Source organism: Rhagoletis pomonella, unplaced genomic scaffold (assembly GCF_013731165.1).
Source record: "Rhagoletis pomonella isolate Grant_MI unplaced genomic scaffold, Rhpom_1.0 Rhpom_scaffold_00010, whole genome shotgun sequence".
Taxonomy (NCBI): domain Eukaryota; kingdom Metazoa; phylum Arthropoda; class Insecta; order Diptera; family Tephritidae; genus Rhagoletis; species Rhagoletis pomonella.
The window spans coordinates 36010041-36029656 of record NW_023458564.1 but is presented as its reverse complement, the minus strand read 5'-3'; the positions used below and the strand labels follow the sequence as shown (position 1 = coordinate 36029656).

The 19616-nt window shown below is 34.1% G+C and overlaps 2 protein-coding genes across 2 annotated transcripts in view; one reads left to right on the top strand and one right to left on the bottom strand.

Annotated features, from left to right (window-relative positions):
* Window positions 1-19616, bottom strand: part of LOC118746299 — a 47888-nt gene that overhangs the window by 19546 nt on the left and 8726 nt on the right. The window lies entirely within an intron of this gene.
* The window catches only part of LOC118746297, a 16951-nt gene continuing 8580 nt past the window's right edge, over window positions 11246-19616 (top strand). The window contains exon 1 of the mRNA XM_036480143.1: window positions 11246-11975. Within this exon, the coding sequence (XP_036336036.1) occupies window positions 11837-11975 (139 nt within the window). The 5' untranslated portion in view covers window positions 11246-11836. The remainder of the gene's footprint in view (window positions 11976-19616) is intronic.

The following is a 19616-nucleotide window of genomic DNA, read 5'->3' as shown; positions in this document are numbered from 1 at the left end:
CGGACAATAACCACGCCTACCTCCCATATAACGGTAATTTTCAGAAAAACGAAAACTGCGATATTTTAGTAACTACTGAAGATAATTCACTCAAAATTGATATTTGCAATGAGTTTTAGACGAAAAATAAGAATATTACAAAATTTTGGCAAATGGGCGTAGCCACGCCCACTTATGGTTACATGTGTATATCTTGGTAACCGCTACACCAATTTCTTCCAAACTTGGCACAGTTGTTGGTCCTGGTACAGCATACCAACTGGCCGAAAATTTCTAAAATCGGACAATAACCACGCCCACATCCCATATAACGGTAATTTCGAGAAATACAAAATCTTCGATAAATCAGTAAATATTGAAGCTAATTTATTCAAAATTGATGATTGCAACAATTCTTTACCAAGAAATACGTTTATGACAAAATTTTGGAAAATGGGCGTAGCACCGCCCACTTGTGATCACATACATATATGTATCTCGCTAACCGTTCTAGCAATTTGTACCAAGCTCGGTATGGTTATTGTGCTTGCCACATAAAAGCAAACCGTTGAAAATTGTTGAAATCGGACTAAAATTGAGGCCGCATTTCATATAACGGTAAATTTCAGAAATGCTTGAAACTTCAATATTTCGAAATTTAAGGACGCTAATTTACTTAAAATCTATACACCCCGGCTTATCATGTAGCGGTAGCTTTCGGAAAGGTGGAAAACATATATTTAATACTTGCGCCGGGTATTTAATGTTCGGCTCCGCCCGAACTTAGACTTTCTTACTTGTTTTATCATGGTTTTTATCATGGCTATATGAAAGTGTTCATACAGCAAGCTTTTTCATATGCGTTTTGGACCTTATACCATGTTCTAACAGACATCGAAAACATGTTTTCGTTGCTAAAACTGGTTTTCGACCTAAAACATGTGTTTTCGTCCATGTCAAATCTGTCAAATGAAAACCAGTTTTCGCTGAAAACTATTTGAAAACTCACGTTCCACTCATTCCAATCGGTGTCTTCACTAGTTTTTTTCGATTATTTAACGAAGTGGAAGTCGTATTTTCTCATCTTTAATACGCTTTTTCGTATTTATTGTTATTTGGCTGGCCAAACTAAAATAAGAATGAAAGTAAGAGGTTGCTAATGAAAAGAAAATGTGGGAAAAGCATTTTGGTTTTGTTTCTGTGTAGCAAAACTGCAATCAGAGGATGTAAGAAATGTCAACGAAAACACTAACAGCCGGTGTGAACAGCCTTCAGCCCACTATTCCAAAACTCGTTTTCAAAGTGTTTTCGTTGTCGGTTAGAACATGGTATTAAAGTAAAGCAGTTTTTGATTTTGAATTTTTTATTTAATTTTTCAGCTTCATGAGGCTGCTGCAAACAAAATAGCAAATTATTCAAATAAAAACGAATTTTACCTAATATTTTGAATAAAATTTAGCAAATATTTTTGCCGCTTTTCATTGACGGTAAGTTTTGTGGTACCTTTGCAGCCGAGTCCATGAGAAAAGCTCCGCTTCGCTTCGTTCAGTGTGAACAGCAGCAGCTTCGCTTTGTTCCGCCTTGCTTCGGTCGGCACCGCTCGACTTTCTGTGTGAACGCGCCCTTACTTTTTCAGAGAACTACACCTTTACCAACAGTATTTCAAAAAAGTCCAAATGAATTTCAGAAAAGCTCAAATCTTTAAAAAAAAAAAACTCAAATGTATTTTAGAAAAACTCAAAAGTAATTCAGAAAAGGTCCAACGTATTTCAGAAAAGTTCAAATGATTTTCAGAAAAACACAAATGTATTTCAGAAAAGGGCCGTGTTCAAACAACACCCATATAAGCCAATTATGCTATCTATGCACCATGCAAGACAGTATGTACCGAATCGGGAATACGCTTATTGTATTTCAGAAAATATTTTTAGAATAACTTTAATTAGGAAAACTTTTGCAATGGCAAACCTCCGAATGCATTTCTGCTTCATTTTCAGAAAAGGTCAAAAGAGCACCGCCGAGTGAGATCCGGGGCTTTTAGAAAAATGTACTAGCATGGGCAACGTACTTTGCGATTTAGTGTTGGTCTGCGACAACGCACCAGATTTGCTGGACTTCAGCAAGTGGTGGGCAGTAATGGGTCATCCACCGTTTTGCGCCTGGGGCCATAATACGCCCCGTAGTACCATACGCAGTCATCTAACGTTTACTCGCACGTAGAGAGGGGCGCGTGAGTGATTTTAGCACACGTTCACGCACGCGCACGTTCATGGCTTTTTGACGGACTTTTTTTCAAATTTAAACTTTATTTATATAAATATCATTTCATATAAATACTTATGCTATTATCACACAAGTATTGTTACAAAAGCTAGCCAAACGCCTCGCGTGGGATGAAAGTCGCTTACAATGTGAGGTTGCCCAAATTTTACAGTTAAACTGTTTTATTTCAGACCGGTTATCTCTTTTATAAAGCAATCCCATTTCAGGCTAGTTTTATAAATCGATTTTTGAATGAATTTGATATGAACAAATGTCTGCTACGCAGCTTTGTGGAATGACGATACGCGGGTGTGTACTTTAATCGACGTTGAAAACGTCTCGTAAATAAAAAAACATTGCCATACAATAGAATAGTCTATTACGTCCAAAACAAACTCACTGTTTGGTGGCGTGATTGGACTCTACTTCTTGAGCCTGCAATTTTAGAGAGAAAAATTCGGTATGATTTCGGCCTGGCACGCACACACATAGAAAATGCAATTTGCGAACGATAAACTTTACTGGCCAGAAGCTATGTGCGCACGTACTTAAAAACCGGTGGTGGTCTGGTTAGATCGTCTGGAAGGACCAGAGCGTGCAGGCCCCCTGGAATATGAAAATGGCGTGACTGCTGGCCTTTTTTTCTGGACATACCTCCGTCTTTGGCGCATTTAGGAACCAACAAGTTATGTCCGAAAATTACCTCAAAAAGTTCAAAGCTTTTCAGAACTCATGCGGCTGTCGTTTAATAAAACTGCATTTTAACCGCCCAATTCTGTGTTTTCTTGATAAATTTTTTGTAAAGAAATTTTATTAAAATTTTATCAAGTAAAAGCTTCCTTCGCATTCTGTGTCAATATTTATAAAACAAAAAGCTCTACGATTTCTACATGAGTGGAACTAATTTCCACATAAGTGAAACTAGTTTCATTGTCATATGTGTATGAAAAAATCGAATTTAAAAGCAAAAAAGCTTTTAACTGCCATAGCCGAGTAGGTAAAGATATCGACTATAATTCCGTGTCGCAGGTTCAAATGCCGGCACATGGGAGTATTTAATTGTTAGAAACAAATTTATTAATGCACAAAGTTTATACATTTCACATGAAATTTCAATAGCATTTTCAGTCTTGATAATTTATCAAGAAAAGAGCTTTTGATTGCTGTGCTAGAATACCAATTCATGATAAATAATAAAAAATTAACAAATTATAAAGATTTTCAATTTATCAAGTGCACAGAATCGGGCTGTAAATGTGTCTTATTTTTTTTTTTTTTTAATCACACTATACACTGAGAAAAGACTTCAGTAACATACGTCAACTAAATATGTTTCTCTCAATACATGCTTTGGTTATACATAGTTATCTACATAATTTTGTTATATGTAGTTATTACATCTTGTGTTGAGAGAAATATATTCAGCTGGCTTTTTTCTCAGTATACTTACCGTGAGGTACTTTCGTTTTTAATTTTCCTAGTAAGCTTCCTTTCTGTGTATGCCACTGGCGAATATTAGAGGTCGGGAACACAACAGTATGGCATAACAAAATTACTCGCTTCAAGGTCAGTTGCAGACATAAAAATCCATTTTCAATCACATTTACATTTCCAGCGTTATTATGGCTAATTAACGCACAGTCGTCGCGAGATTGGTAAAATAAAAGTCGGTATAAAATCGTTCTTAACACAAGAAACGGAAAAACAAAAAGAAAAAAAAACGAAGTGGTAAATACGCATACAAACTTTGTGAGTTGTGTTTATAGTTAAATATGTACATTAAGGCGGGCCGGAAATTTTCATGGTAGACGAGAAATGGCCAAAATTATAACTGAACTTAGTTTTAATCTAATATTATAAAAATGCATTTATTTGAGGTCAGATAGCTCTTTGGGTGCCAATAATACTTCAAAAAGTTGATTTATACAATAACGAACAATATTTGTATATGTAAATATTGTTAGTTTATGTGAGTAAAAATGAAGGTTAATAAGCATAGCGTGCATTCCGATCGTAATTTTTCACATCTAAAATTTTGAAAATTTACATACATATTTCCAAAATTATTTTCAAATTTCACTTAAACCAATGCTCGCAAGGCTCTCATATAGTTCATCTTACGGCTAAGAGAGAACATTTTTCGGAATATAAATTATTGAAAAATTTCGCACGCTATTTATTGTTTTAGGCACTTAACAACAAAACGTAATATAAACTCTGAAGGAAATACATTCACACTGATCTATGACGGCAACATGAACATACTTGCATGCAGGGCTGCAAACCACTTCAAAAATCGGTGCGGTTCGGTTCAGTGGTTCGAACCACTTAGAAAAAGCTTGTACCGGTTCAAGAACCGGTTCACGAGTATCCCTGAACCACGGGTCGGTTCGGTTCAAATGGTTCAATTTCTTTATGCTAAAGGATACATATATAGAGGTGATAAAATAAATTGGGATGCGACATTTTATCAAGTTTTGGCTATTTTTCTTTTGTTTATTTATGTTTACTATATAAGTCCAACTTTTAAACTTTGTGCAAAAATTATAAATATTCTGCAAAGTTTCATCTAAATTGCAAACATTTTAATAAGAATTTCTAGGAAAAATGTTTAGGTTTTAAATTGATTACAAAAAAAATTAAAATTTTTTGACAATTTTAAATTTTTGTATGGAAAAAATGCATAATACCTTAGAAAAATTATTTAAAATCAACGCGATCAAGGCGAAATTAAAAAATTTTTGTATTACTAGTACTTACAAGTTTTTACTGGAAATGCATTCAATTACCAAAAATATTTCCAAGAGAGAGCGAATTCAAGAGCGTAGCAACCCGAAAGAGCTGCAAATTCTTGCAGGTAAAAATTTTACTAACAGGAATTTGCAGGAGTCAAAGTAAGGTTATGTTTAAAATTCAAATGTAAACAAACTGTTTAAGAGGATGATTTGATGAAACATAATTAGTGAAATGAAAATTTTAAATCTATTGTATATTTTTTTTTTGTCGATGTGAACTACAAAAAAAAGAAAATTGCGCGCCAAAACTTAACCGTCAGAAAGTGTCAAAATGGCTTAAGTTGCAAGTTTTTACTAGTTTTGCGTTCAATAACTTTTTCTGAAAATGTTCTCTTGCTCTCAATTTTACTCTCTATTTCTCTTTTACGCTCTCGCTGCAAGTACTTACTGGAAAAGTTATTGAATGGACCTAATATCAGTGCGGCATTTGACTTTTTTTCTCTTGTTGGTTTAATCCTCACACATTTTTTATAAATGTATAGCTCGTCGGCCGCTGTGGTGTAGTGGTAAGCAGTGCGCGTTTCCACTCCGCAACGCCTGGGTTCAAACCCTGGTCAAAGCAACATCGCAAAAAATATAGAAAAAAGGTTTTTTCTTAACAGCAGTCGTCCCTCGGCAGGCAATGGCAGACCTCCGAGTGTATTTCTGCCATGAAAAACAGCTTCTCATAAAAATACAATCGCCGTTCGGAGTCGGCGTAAAACTGTAGGTCCCTCCGCTTTGTGTGACAACATCAAGGCGCACATCACAAATTGGAGGAGAAGCTCGGATAAACACTAACATATGTGTAAGCGCCAATCTATTATTATAGCTCGTTATATAATAATAAGCATATAAATCCAAATTTCAAACTTTGTATGAAAATTTGAAAAACTGCAAGCTTCACCAACGTTGCATCAAAACTCTAAACTTAAGCATTTTCTTCCATATAAGAAAAAGCATTATTTAAATGTACGAATTTACAACTCCTGGAGTTGCCATCAAACACAAACATGTTTGCAGTTTTACTATACCGGTTGCATTTTTAAACAAATTTGTGTATTACAAAACTTGAAAAATACTTTAGTGGATTTTCATTTTTCGGTTCGGTTTTGGCATTTCAAAATTAAAACGGTTCGGTTCGTGGTTCGGTTCGAAGCCAGAAAAAAAATCGACGGTTCGGTTCAAAAACCGGTTCGGTTCAAAACCGGTTTGCAGCCCTGCTTTCATGCATGCAAATTTCATAAGGGAATTACAACACATTCATAGTTTGTATTGACTCAAATATTTTTACCATGAACTAGCCGAAATTATTGTAATTCATTATGGTAATTTGACTGTAATAATATAGTGTCTACATTAATTTTTGTTCAATGTCGACTGAAACTATATACGTACATACATACATACATATGTACATATGTTCATGCTTTCGTGCATACAACATGTAAACTTGGATAGTCATTAAGCTCATTGTTTAAGCTTACGACAGAAACTAAGTTAATCAATCATTAGACATATCCGGCAATATTACCTTGAAGGCTTAATGATTTAAAGCGAAAAATTAACAGTGTTCTTGGCATTAGATGAAATAAGAACTCGCTAAAGCAGTAACGGTGGATTAAAAATATGTACAAGCATGTGGGGCTGGAAATGAGGATTGGCACCTCGCAAAACCGATTGCGTAGCAAAAAATGGGATTTGAACTTGTATAAGTAGATTTTTTATTTAACTACATATCCGTGCGACAAAAATAAAAAAAAATCAAAACGCACGAAACAATCAATATACTCCCGAAACTAGGGGTGAAATATATTTAGTAAAACTGCGTTTTTAGATTTTCTCTATTTGAAATTTCAAAGATATGATTATTTCAAAAATTTATTTTAAAAATTCTGTGCAATGTAGAATAATAGTATGGGTGCCGAGTGAAAGTAAAAATTTTATAAATTCTGTAAAAAACTTTTGTTTGGATCACAAGGATGAATAGGTATTGAAAATGCCCTTTTAATTACATTTCTTTACACTAAACTAATAAAGTTAGAAGGACGAAATTCGAGGATTTAAATATTTAAATATTGGTCATTAACATATAATTTTTTCAAAAATAAATAGTAGAAGCTTGCAAGAATATTCAAGGATAAAATTTTAAAAACACATTTTAAATACCCTTTCGGCCTTTTGCACCAAAAAAAGTTAACCTTTTACAATTCTATAGAATTTTCTCTTTCATTTGTTACTCATATTGTTATTTTGCATTGCACCAAATATACTAATGTTTTGAATCAATTATATATTTGAAATGTCGAAGTCATAAAAAAAATCCTGACGTCTTAGAGAAAAGCTAAGAAGTTTAGTTTTACTATATTCGGTTTCTAGTTTCGTGAGGTTATTGATTTGTGTGTCAAAATTTTACTGTAGCACGGTGTTGTATTCGTGACTATATGTACTATATAGAGGCAGGTGGAAAAAAATATTGTTTTACATTTCTCGCCGGACGCTTCAATGTTTGCCAAAAAGTTCGAATCTTTCATACATATACATGATTTATGTACAGACATATTGTGTAAATTTTTTAAATAACAACAAATGTATGTCCATTTTTCCGCGACCTGTCTTTATGACCAATTTTTATTGTCAAATTGATACTTTCATTTCCCAATACCAGGCGCCCATACATGTGAAGTAACAAGTTTTCTATTTCTAAGCAGTAAATTGTTTGTATAAATTTTTAAATTTGCATTTTTAAATACATAGGGAAAGCTTGCTTGGCGTATTGTACAAATAAAAGTTGGTTCTTTGCATAAAATGAGTCCACTTTCTTTATAAAAATATGCTTTTGGCTAAAAATGCGGAGCGCCCTACATTGTTTGTCCATGTCTGCTATTTAACATAAGAGTCAGCTCTAACACTAACATTATGTAGCATTAAACCAAAACTTCCAAAAATACTCAAAAAATACTTGTGAAAGAACATCTTTTTTGTGGAAGTTTAACAGCATGATACTATACTGCTGATTTGTGTTCCTCTTTTTTCGGAATATAATTTGTTTGAGTACTTTTTTTTATGTATACAGCGCTCAATATCTTCACTTCTCTTCCTTCCACACCCTTTTTGTTAAGAGTATGAGTAGTTTACATATTTGAAGAAAACTTCACAGTGAAGCAAATTGAATTCGGATGCAGACCGTTGGTCGCTATACTTCTAACGAAACAAAAATGTTACATAGGGCATTTCTATGTTAAGAGGACGATATGCGAAAAAGATGATCCCACGCCGAATTACTAACTCGCATAGGACCTTGACAAATAGTTATGAACGAGGAATTTGAAAAAAATCCAAATGCCATTGTGCTAACGGGCATCATCAATTTAATTTAGACCTGGATCTATATGTACTATTTACTGTACATACATAGGTAAAATTTTATGTTTGGTGATTTTTAGGTTTGAAGATAGGAGGTCTTGCTCTTATTAGTGACGAAACTTACGTGTATTTACTCGACCAATAGAGAACAGTAATAAAGTGTTCGGAGTCAACGAGATACCAACTGAATTATTCAAAGCCGACGTCGAAGTGTAGCAGTAATATCTGCAGAATTTGGTCTGATGAAGATTGGAGGCTCAATGTACATTGCCCAATCCACAATTACGGTTCGGACAAGCCTTCTCAACAACGCCAAAAAGGTAATGTGAGAAATACAGAAGCCTTATACACATGAACCAACTTATTGGACCTTATATGAGGCTTCAGATCTTGTAAGTTCAACGTTGACCAGATTTTCTCGGTGCATCAAATCCTGGTAAAGACACTAGATAACAAAAACCACATATTTGTCGATTTTAAAGCGGCCCTTAATACACGAATATCTGGGATCCCTACAAAACTTATAAGGCTTAGTAGAGTGACGTGTAGCGCGACCGTCAGCTCCATTCAAATCAGGAAGGACCTGTCAAAGCCGTTCAAAAGCAAACAAGGTTTTAGAAACGAGGTTTTGAAAAATACTTGATATGAATCTCAAATGGCTGTAATTCATTTACAAAATTAGTCATTAAAGTTTTTTCATAGGGTAGTAGCTAGTTAATTTTAATTTTAAGAAATTTACTCTTTAATCGCTCAATGACAAAGATATTTAATCGTATCAAGATGGAAAAAATACTGTGTTGTAGAGAAAGAAATTACCTAAATAATTTCATCGGGAAGTACTACGCTGAGACTTATCACTTCCGTATTATCGATCGTTATTATTATTGTTTTCTTATTTACTTTGTTCAAAAATGGGAATACATGGCGTATGAGTAATGAAACTCCCTGTTCATATTTCATACAAAACGGGGAAGTAGTTAGTCGGAGCGCAGCACCTCCCACTGCAATTATTTAGATAATTTGTTCTCTACCAAAAAAAAAATTCGTCGATAAAAGTGGCCTTACTGATTGTCAATATACTCTTTAGAATTATTTATGCACTTTTGCATTCCTTCAAAGGCGTTAACAGCTTCTTCTGGCAATGAAAATCATTGTCCGCGAAGTTTTTCCTTGATATACGTGAACATAAAAAAACATTGGGTGCCAAATCAGTCCTGTTCGGTGGATGACGCATCATTGGGATGTTTTGACCAAAACCGTTGCAAAGGTAACGATTGTTTACCAATAAGAATTAACTATTCTACGTTCCTGTAACGCCGCTATAGCCACATGACCCGTGATTGCGAAGAAACTAGCCACCATTTTTTCAAAAGGCCTCTTGCGCTAAGAACTTTTGTCGTTTCACAGCTGATTGGTCTTTTCTCTCTAGCTCGGCCGCATATACCCAAGTATATATGGTATCAGCGTGAATGGCCAGGACCGCCTCACGATCTTCCAATATCGCCCTGCGCACAGTTGGACGACCATTTCGATGTTCATCGCCGAGCGAAGTACATACGACAAAGCTTGAATGCATTTTACCAATTACAAGCACTGGCCTTGATGGTGTTTCATCAACAAAAGTCGAAATAAGTTCATCAATGCACCGGCGAAAGTTGTAAACAATCAGCCAACGAGAACCTTTTTTAACCACTACTTTAAATTTTGAAGTAACTGCAAACAACACAAAGAGCGCTCGTACTGTAATACGTTCTGAGCAAGCTAATACTAAAAAAAGGTAAAATTTTTCGATAAAAATATAAGATCAACTCAAATAGCATTAGTTTTGCGGATTCTAAAGAATTTTTAGTGACCCTCGTAGTAAGCTTAAATGTAGTCATTATTAATAGAACAAATACAGATACAATTTCTTTTGGGTTGTTGGTGTTTCTGACATAATACAAACATACTTCACAAACACTTACCTTACACAGAAATCAACGCACGAATTTCTATATGTCACAGAAAAAGGAAGTGAAGTGTTTTACAGCTGAAAAGTATAAAACATATTTATATACAAAATTACGCATTAGGCCAAGAAAATGAAATACATAAGTACAAATAGGATATAAACATGAATATGTTTGTACATATATGCAAATTGCATAGGTATTATTTATAGATACATTTGTATGCATGTTTGTATAGGGCTATACCGCGCTAAATCGAACAAAATTCCCACAATAATTGTTCATTTGCATTAAGCCACGCACACACATACAATACCTTCACATATTCAAATCAGAAATAACCATACCCAAGTACGATGACAATTCAATGGAAAAAATACAAGTACCACTACCACGCTCAGCAACAATGACGGCATCGTCCAGCACGTCCACTTAACTACTGGCGTTGGCTATTGGATTGCTAATCCAACACAGTACAGCTGTTTGGTTTGGGCGCCAAAGTGCGTGACAGAAGGTGGCCACCGCCACAAGAAAAAAAGGAGCAAACAAAATAGTTTAAAAGAAGCTAAGAAGTTGAAAACAGTTATTTTCAGCCATTATGTACTAAAAGGGGAAATAATGGCCCAATTTCATGGAAATCCATAGGGGGGGCTACCCAATCCTGTTCCTGTTCCATGAACCAACACGCGCAACTCTACCACAAGCATACTAACACAAAAACTTACATAAAAAGCAGCAAGCAGGGGTCAAAACAACAGTTAACTAAACAGTCCCCAACAACCTCACACCGCCAACAGAAGCAACAGCGAACACACCGATATCGCTTTAAGGGCTACATATCCTTAAGTCGCTTTGTTAGCCAATTGCTAAAAGAGCGAATGTCCAGTCTACTACCAACCGTCCGACTGACCACAGCACACAAATCGCTCGTCTGCTGCCATGGCAAGCGTTAAGCGTCGATAAGTACGAGAAATGAAAACGCGACGCAACACGCAAGTCTTAATTTAAAAATAACGCTAGTTAGACAAAAAGATACACAAAAATAATTAAAATAAAAAAAGCCTTCAAATACATTGTGAAACTAACAGGAGCCCATTATACCCTCGGAATTTCATTGAAAGGCACAGCTACATGTGCATTTACATACATATATGTATATGTATGCTAAATTATTTTTTAATGTGGTGCTCTATTTGCCCGGTTAACGGGTTCGGCTAGAACATAAAGAACAAGCTTAAAACAAAAATCGATTCGTCGTGGCGCATACGAGGGACATTTTCTGCGGTTGACGGTTGTTGTTGTGCTCGATAGGAATTTTTTTGGAATGTAATTTCCGTTGCTGATTTATGACCGGAAAATGTTGTGACAAAATCTATAGCTGAGAAATGTGCTGTTTAAAGAAAATAAGTGAACAAATGCAGTGAAAGTTGTATATCATTTCTATAACAAAGTGTAACCAACGACTAGTGAGGTTTAATATTCAAATCAAATCAAATCAAATTTCAAATGGATATGCCGAACACGGGCGCCATTTTTACGCTTGGCAAGTCCTACTTGGCTGAGAACACGCAGAGTTATTTTTACATTAAAAACGATCCAGTTAAGCGATTGATATCTGGACCCCATCAAAGTGCTGTCATATGTGGTAATTTTTCCTTTAAAAGATAATGCATTATTTTTGTCCGTTTATTTATACATAAGTACATACATATACTTAGATATGTAATGTGGTCAGCGTGAAAAGTTTGTAAAATTTTCATTTTACTTTATTCTAAATACCCACCCATGTATTTATGTTTAGGTGTGCCACAGGTGATTAATGGTTATTTTAAGTAAGAGAAATTTAAGCTTAAGAGAACAAAGCAGTATGTACTTTAAATATCGATACTAAGCCATAATATATTGTACACGAATACGCTTATACGTAAGTATGTATGCACATAATAACAGTGCTTTTCAGATAAAAGTTACCACGCCATAAATCTAAATATGAAGATAAATGGGTTGTTCACATCCGTCTCGTTACCGGGCTATCTGGTTATGTTATTTTGTTTTCGGTTTACGACAATAAAATACAGTAAGGAATAATACTAGACAACCAGGAAAGTGTGAACACTAAGGTGGTCCAAAAAAGTAATGTCGAAATTTTAATGCTCTCACCCCCTAGGATTGCTCTATACCGAAAAAATATACCGCTACCGGAAAACTCTGGTTCTTTTCAGGAGACTTCCAATAAAAAAATTTTTCAAATTTTACTACCAAGGGAAATATCCTATTTTATGGTTTCGGAATTTTAGTTGATCAGGAATGTTCACTTGGCGTTTCCAATTGGCGTCAGTTGGCACAGAGGAGAAACGACTGGCGTGCTTTGGTGAACTCGGCCAAAATCGCTTAGGCGGTTACAGCGACAAAAAAGAAGAAGAAGAAGAAGAGAATGTTCAGGCCTTAACTCTTGTGAACATACCTACTCCTAAACAATACGTCTTTGACACTTTTAGGTGGAAATCCGAAAGCATTAATTACACAAGCAAACAAAAAAAAATTCGAAGCAGAGCGCAAAACCCCACTATATCTAGGGTTATGGGGTCGCTGAAAAGAAATATGACTATAAAAAATAAATTCAATTGACCATTTTCCCGGTACCGCCCCCTTATAACCATGAGATGGATGTGTATTCCTATGTTTTTTGAGGCGCTGAAACCGAAAATGACTACAACTGCTTTCGGATTTTTTACCTAAAAGTGTCAATGACTTAGAAGAAGTAATATAGGGTATAACACCTGAAATAATGATGGCATTAGAATAGCATCTATATATTAATACGCTAACATAAATTTTGTCCGCCATCGTTTAGCGAATCTACCGAACCGATTTCAAAACCAAGAACACCATTGAAAAGGCATTTTTCCGTAGATAAGCAGAGTTTTTATGGTTTCAAAATTGGTTGAAAATTACGACTAAAACCGTCGTTTAAACATTTCCGAATTTGTGTATAGATGTTGCTGCAACATGTTCAATTTGACATGTTTCGCATGTTGTTTCACTTCGCATTTGAAATAAAGATAAATATGAAGATGAAGAAATAAATGATAACGATGAAGTAGAAAAAAGAAGGCAAAAGTGAAGATAAAGACGAAAATGGAGACAATGACAGATACATAAGAATTAGGGTAACTGAAAGGGTAAGAAAGTTTCTTGAATTTATGAAGTGAAACTTCTTTAGCAGCAGTTGGTTGGCTGGGAGTAAATTGTCAAATTCAAGGGGAATAATGCACACGGAAATGGTTCTTAGCGGTTTGAGAATAAATACAAAAAAAAAGATGCCTAGAGACAAAGGCAAAAACGAAGATCAAGGTAAATTTAAACTTTTTAAGGTACATGTGAAGAGGAATATGCAAAAATAAAGATAAATATGAAGAAAATGATGAGGATGAAGAACGATATTGTTATCGATTTAACACTTGATATTTTTATCGGTATAAAACTCGATATTTTTATCGATACAATAATTGATATTGTTATCGATACTGTTGTTGATTAAATAACCGCTATTGTAATCGATATGATAATCGATATTGTTATCGATATAATAATCGATTAAATACTTGATTTGGTTATCGATTTGTAATTGATATTGATATGTATAATAATCGATACTGCTGATTGTGATATTTATCGGTGAATCAATCGATTTTGCAATCGTTATATTTTTTTATATGTTTATGGATATTGTTATCGATATTTTTATCGACACAGTTATCGATAGGGTTATCGATATAATAATCCGAACATGGAATCTGATCACATTACATGACATCACATCACATTATATCACATGATACGATCAGACATCACGTGATACGATCAGACATCACATGATATTACATCACATAATATGATATCACATCACACGATATCACGTGACATGACATCACATGATATGACATCGTATGACATGACATGGCATTACATGGCATGGCATTACATGACGTGGCATCACATGATATGACATCATATGGTATGACATAATATGACATGACATCACATGATATGACAGCACATGACATGACATCCTACCACATCACATAAAATCACGTCACATTTCATCACGTCATCGCACCTCATCTCATTTACGTGAATAGATAAAGAAAAGGATAAAAGCAAAGATATACAAGATAAAAACAAAGATGAAGACCAAGGTAAATTTACCGATTTCAAAACCAAAAACACCGTTGGAAAGGTAATTTTCTGTAGATGAGGAGAATTTTTATAGCTTCGAAATCGTTGTTTAAAAATTACCATATTTTTGTATGGTTGATTTTGCAACCTGTTCACATAAAAAAATTCGATTTTTTAATGTCAAAATATTTTTTATTTTAATCTATCTCACACTCGATTGGAAAGCCGAGGTAATTACGCACATTTTGATACCTTAACTGATCTCCGACAAATAGTTTATTAACTGCAAACACTTAAAAAAAGATACTTCTCCGTGAGTTCAAAATTTCGGGATTTTTTTCAAGATTTTCGAATATTTATCCTGACGAAATAAAAAATAGGTGTCTTCTTTTTTTCGATAAAGAAAGTAAAAATCTACATTTCATATATATATTGTATGGAATGACCCTTATACTTTTAGTTTACTTAAAGTCTAGCACTTAACCTAACCAGGGTCACTAAAATTCAAAATTTCGTAAATTTGCACTTTTATCTACTAAAATTTAATGACAAAACTGAATACCTCAATTTTTTCTAAAAATTCTAAATGAAAAGTTTAAATTTTTGGGTGCAAATGTTAAAGTTTGTTGAATTTTCATAAGTATTGCACGGATTCAAGTGGCGCTGGTTAAGTAAACTGCTAAACTTTTATAAAAAAATATGAACATTAAATAAACAAAATAAAAGTAGCCAAAACTTGTCAAAATGTCCCTTGACTTAGTCAGCTGACAACAAGTGTATGTATTAAATAAATAAAATCAAGTATCTTTACGACTTGAATTTACAAGTCTTTTTAAATCAATTTTATTTATTGTTTTATTTTTTAACATATGCTTCTTAATAGTGTATGTCGCATTTGCTTCCATATAGCGAATAAACACTTCTAATTTTTATATGGAAGAAATCCGCAACATCCACAAAAAAATTCTATAAACTCAACGGTAGTTTTTAACGACTTGAAACTTGCACTTTGTTTTAATAAAATTGAATGAACTACGAAACTCGAAAATTTTCTACATAGAAATAAAAAGTTGACTTTTTTTTGAACTTCATATAAAGTGTGAAACTTTGATGTAGTTGGTTTATATTTTAGAATCAACTATATTTTCCTAAATAATTAATGCAAAAAATTGTTCATAAAAATAATTTGGAATATTATACATATTTGAAGAAGGTGTACAATTTCGTTTGTCGCCTAGTGTATGTACTAGGTTCGAACGAATTTTCATGTAAAGAATATTCGTGGGTCACTCATATTGGTAAGTTTAATTAGCCGTCATCAGTTGTTCCACTTTCGTGGCGTACTCATTTCAACTTTCGAAAAAAAATAACCCTAAATTTATGCTATTGGGTTCAAAAAAGTGGGCAATTGACAAAAGTTCAAGTGTTTCAAGTTACAAGTGACCGCCGTACTGGACGGAAAATGAAAGTAAATAGTTAAGTAATTTCCTAAATTGCATTTAGCATGCAATTTGCCTGTCAACATGAACCAAAAATTTCTTACGTTGGAACGAATAAACGAAGGAAGTTCACATAATTTTAGAAGCGGGTTTGCGTGGCAAGAAATCATGGGCACATTTTTTAGCACAATACGTATTTCTATAAGTTAAAGCAACAGCATAATTAAATTTTTGTGAGTTTTCTAACATTTTCTTCGTACTATGTAGGCTACAGAACTTGTGAATGCATCTGAACTTTTTATACATACGTATAAATACATATCGCTACCTAAAGGTGAAAAGATGCCAAGTCCACTTTTGTTTTTCTTCAAAATTTAGATTTTGATGCAGAACAGATAATGCAAATCATCTTCATACATCGATTTTTCGTATCTCCTGAACAATTTCAAAAAAATGTACTTGGCACCTTTTCACCTTGAGGTAGCACATGTGGAATATGTACTCGTTGTTGCGCTCAAAAAAGTCACTCATACGCACTGACGCACTCACGTTAGTGTTTTGTTTCAAAACTTTTTATACACATTTATATCACAGACCGAAGTGCTGCCAATTGCTATTTGTTTTTTACGAGCTTTTATTTAACTTGCTTTGCATGTATGAATGTAAGTACATATGTTTGTTTAGGTCAAATTAACCAATTCCCCGATGAGCTTGAGACTTGAAATTTCAAATTTAGCTCAGAACCCAATGACGATGAAATATGCAAGAATTAATGCGCTAGCTGGCACAGGAGTCGAGATTTTTGAAAACCCCGTATGTATAGCCCAATCTGGGAGGCTACTCTGTAATGCGATGCAAAAGAGAAATGCGATGCGATAGGAAATCGACACTGCGTATTGCTAACGACTTATTTGCTGGGGGGCTGTGGTTCATATTTCAAATGTATATTACCTACATGAAAACCAACGGATTTCTTTCAAACATATTTTCTATGTTTTATTATACTAATTGTACTATTAAAAAATAAAAAATAAAATGAATGACGAAATTCCTAAGTTAAGCTTCAAAGTCGCTATAATTGGGCTCTGAGAGGATTAAAGATCTTGTATAGCCCTTGTTGTTCGATTGATATAAAGTTGTGACAAGGCAAGTGAATCATAAAAGATGCAATAAATAATACATTTTTTAAATTTAAGCTTAAATTTGTTTTCGTTTTTTTAACAGTGGAATGTTTCATTAAGATTTGTATAATAAAATAAACAAAAAAATTTTGGCATAAATGCAGTACGGCTCCGATTCTCAAATTTAAAAAAAAAAATATTCGAATCGATAGAAACAACAACAAGAATTATCAAAGGTTAAAGTTCAAAATAAGCTATTTTTGAAATGAAGATTATTTAAAAGCGAATGGATGTATTTTGAAAATGTTTTGATTCCCTTTAATTTCGTATACATACTTTGGACATATCGCACACCGTCTTCAAAAGAGTCACAACTCAAAATAATACGTTTGTCAGAAAATGTGAAAAACTATTTCTCAGCACATGATAATCATACGGGCAAGGGCGACTTTACCATAGTTTTTTTAACAAATTATAACAAAAATTTGCTCCAGCTTTTGCTGAAAGGTAAATAAAAGCTCAGCAAACATTTTTAGTGTATAAAAATGCCAAATTTTGAGTTGTGACTCTTTTGAAGACGGTGTGCGATATGTTGTATAGTTCTTACTAAAATTAAATTAATACAAAATAATTATAAAAAAAAAGTTTACAAACCCTTTTTTTAATTCTCATAGTAATAATAATAATAGATTGGCGCTAACACATACAGTGACGGGCAAAACTGTAACATGGTGTAACACTTTTTACTTCAGTCATCGCTATCTTTCCAAGTTCTAACGACTTTCATACTTTTGTTGTATGTTATTATTGGTACACCTGTACTTCCTCTCTCATAATGATTTGAAGTCAATCCAACAACAATAATAAAACCAGCAGACAAAAATGTAAATTAAGGCAGATGTTACAGTTTTGCACTCATATATTTTTAAGAACTTTTTAACAATTTTAACGAGAAAAAAGAACTACTAACACAATGTTCAGTACCCTTTTGCTTGTTTTAGTTTCTGGGTGCGATTTGGCATACCTTATTTTTATCTCTGTAAAACTTCTGGAGGTATATCTTCCATATATCCTTAGTTTGCTTTCATAGCTCATGTACTCGATTATACGGACTTGGATACTTAATAAGCTGTGCTTCTAGTTGATTTCGCAAATTCTCGATGAGATTTATGTCCGCGGATTGTGGAGGTCATTTCAAATTAGCAAATTTTTTATTTTGCATCCTGTCTTTGCGAACATATGCAGTATGTTTTGGATGATTTTTAAGCAGAAAATCTCATTTTTCGACTACATCTTGCAAATTTTGTTGAAATATGAACAGATACTGTTCCTTACGCATAATGCGTACTAACGGACCCACAAAATTGTTTAAATACAACCCCAAACTATTATTGACCGACCACTGTGATTCACAGTTTGCCTCACATGTTGCGCATAGGCTTAATTTTGGTCTTTGATCCAATACCATGCCCGGCCATCTGATTGAAAGCAATTAATTGAGTCTTGTCACACCAAATAACCTTCAATTGAAACTTAAAAATATTTTTTTTATTGCATTCTGAAAGGCCTAACATATCCCAATAGGCAACGGTCCGGTTTTCGGGCGACACAGCAAAATGCTACCACTCTCGCACAAATATTTTGGTAAAATTAGCTTTTTTCTTCTTTTATGATGCCTTTGCGCCAATTTGGCAATTCGTCCCCTCGCTGTCTACTGATTTGCATTAAAGTTTAATACCTTAAGCGCTTCTGTAATAGTGGCTGCATCGCTACTTGCTGCTAAGTTCACAAGATATTGGACCGTAATATTTTTTAATAGACTTCCTTTGTCCTTGGGAACACTTTAGGCTATATTTTTTATCAATCTAAATATTTTCAAGTAGCAAACTCCACAATTTTTGCCACTTTCCTACGGTCCCGCCTTTCCACAGTAAATCTATTATTTACATTTATGGTTCCTGATTAACTATATTATTTACTGGTGATTACTTCTTCAATAAATTACAATACAGAAAAAAGTCAAATGCAAAACTGAGAGTGAGTGCAAAACTGTAACATTTGCCTTAATTTACATTTTTGTCTGCTGGGTTTTTTATTGTTGTTGTATTGACTTCAAATCGTTATGAGAGAGGGAGTAGGGATGTACCAACAAGAATATACAACAAAAGGATGAAAGTCGTCAGAACTTGAAAACATAGCGGCGGGTGAATTAAAAAGTGTTACACCATGTTACAGTTTTGCTCGTCACTGTATGTATCTCCTCCGACTTGTAGCGTGCACCTTGATGTTATTACACAAAGCGGATGGACCTACAGTTTTACGCCGACTCCGAACGGCGATTGTATTTTTATGAAAAGCTGTTTTTCATGGCAGAAATACTTATACTCGAAGGTTTGCGATTGCCTGCCGAAAAGCGACCGCTGTTAAGAAAAAACCTTTTTATACCTTTCATGAGCATGAAATGGTATTATAACTTTGGTCCGATGTTTGTAAGTACCAGAACAAAAAGAGATAGACCCATGAAAATGTATACTTATATGATCAGAA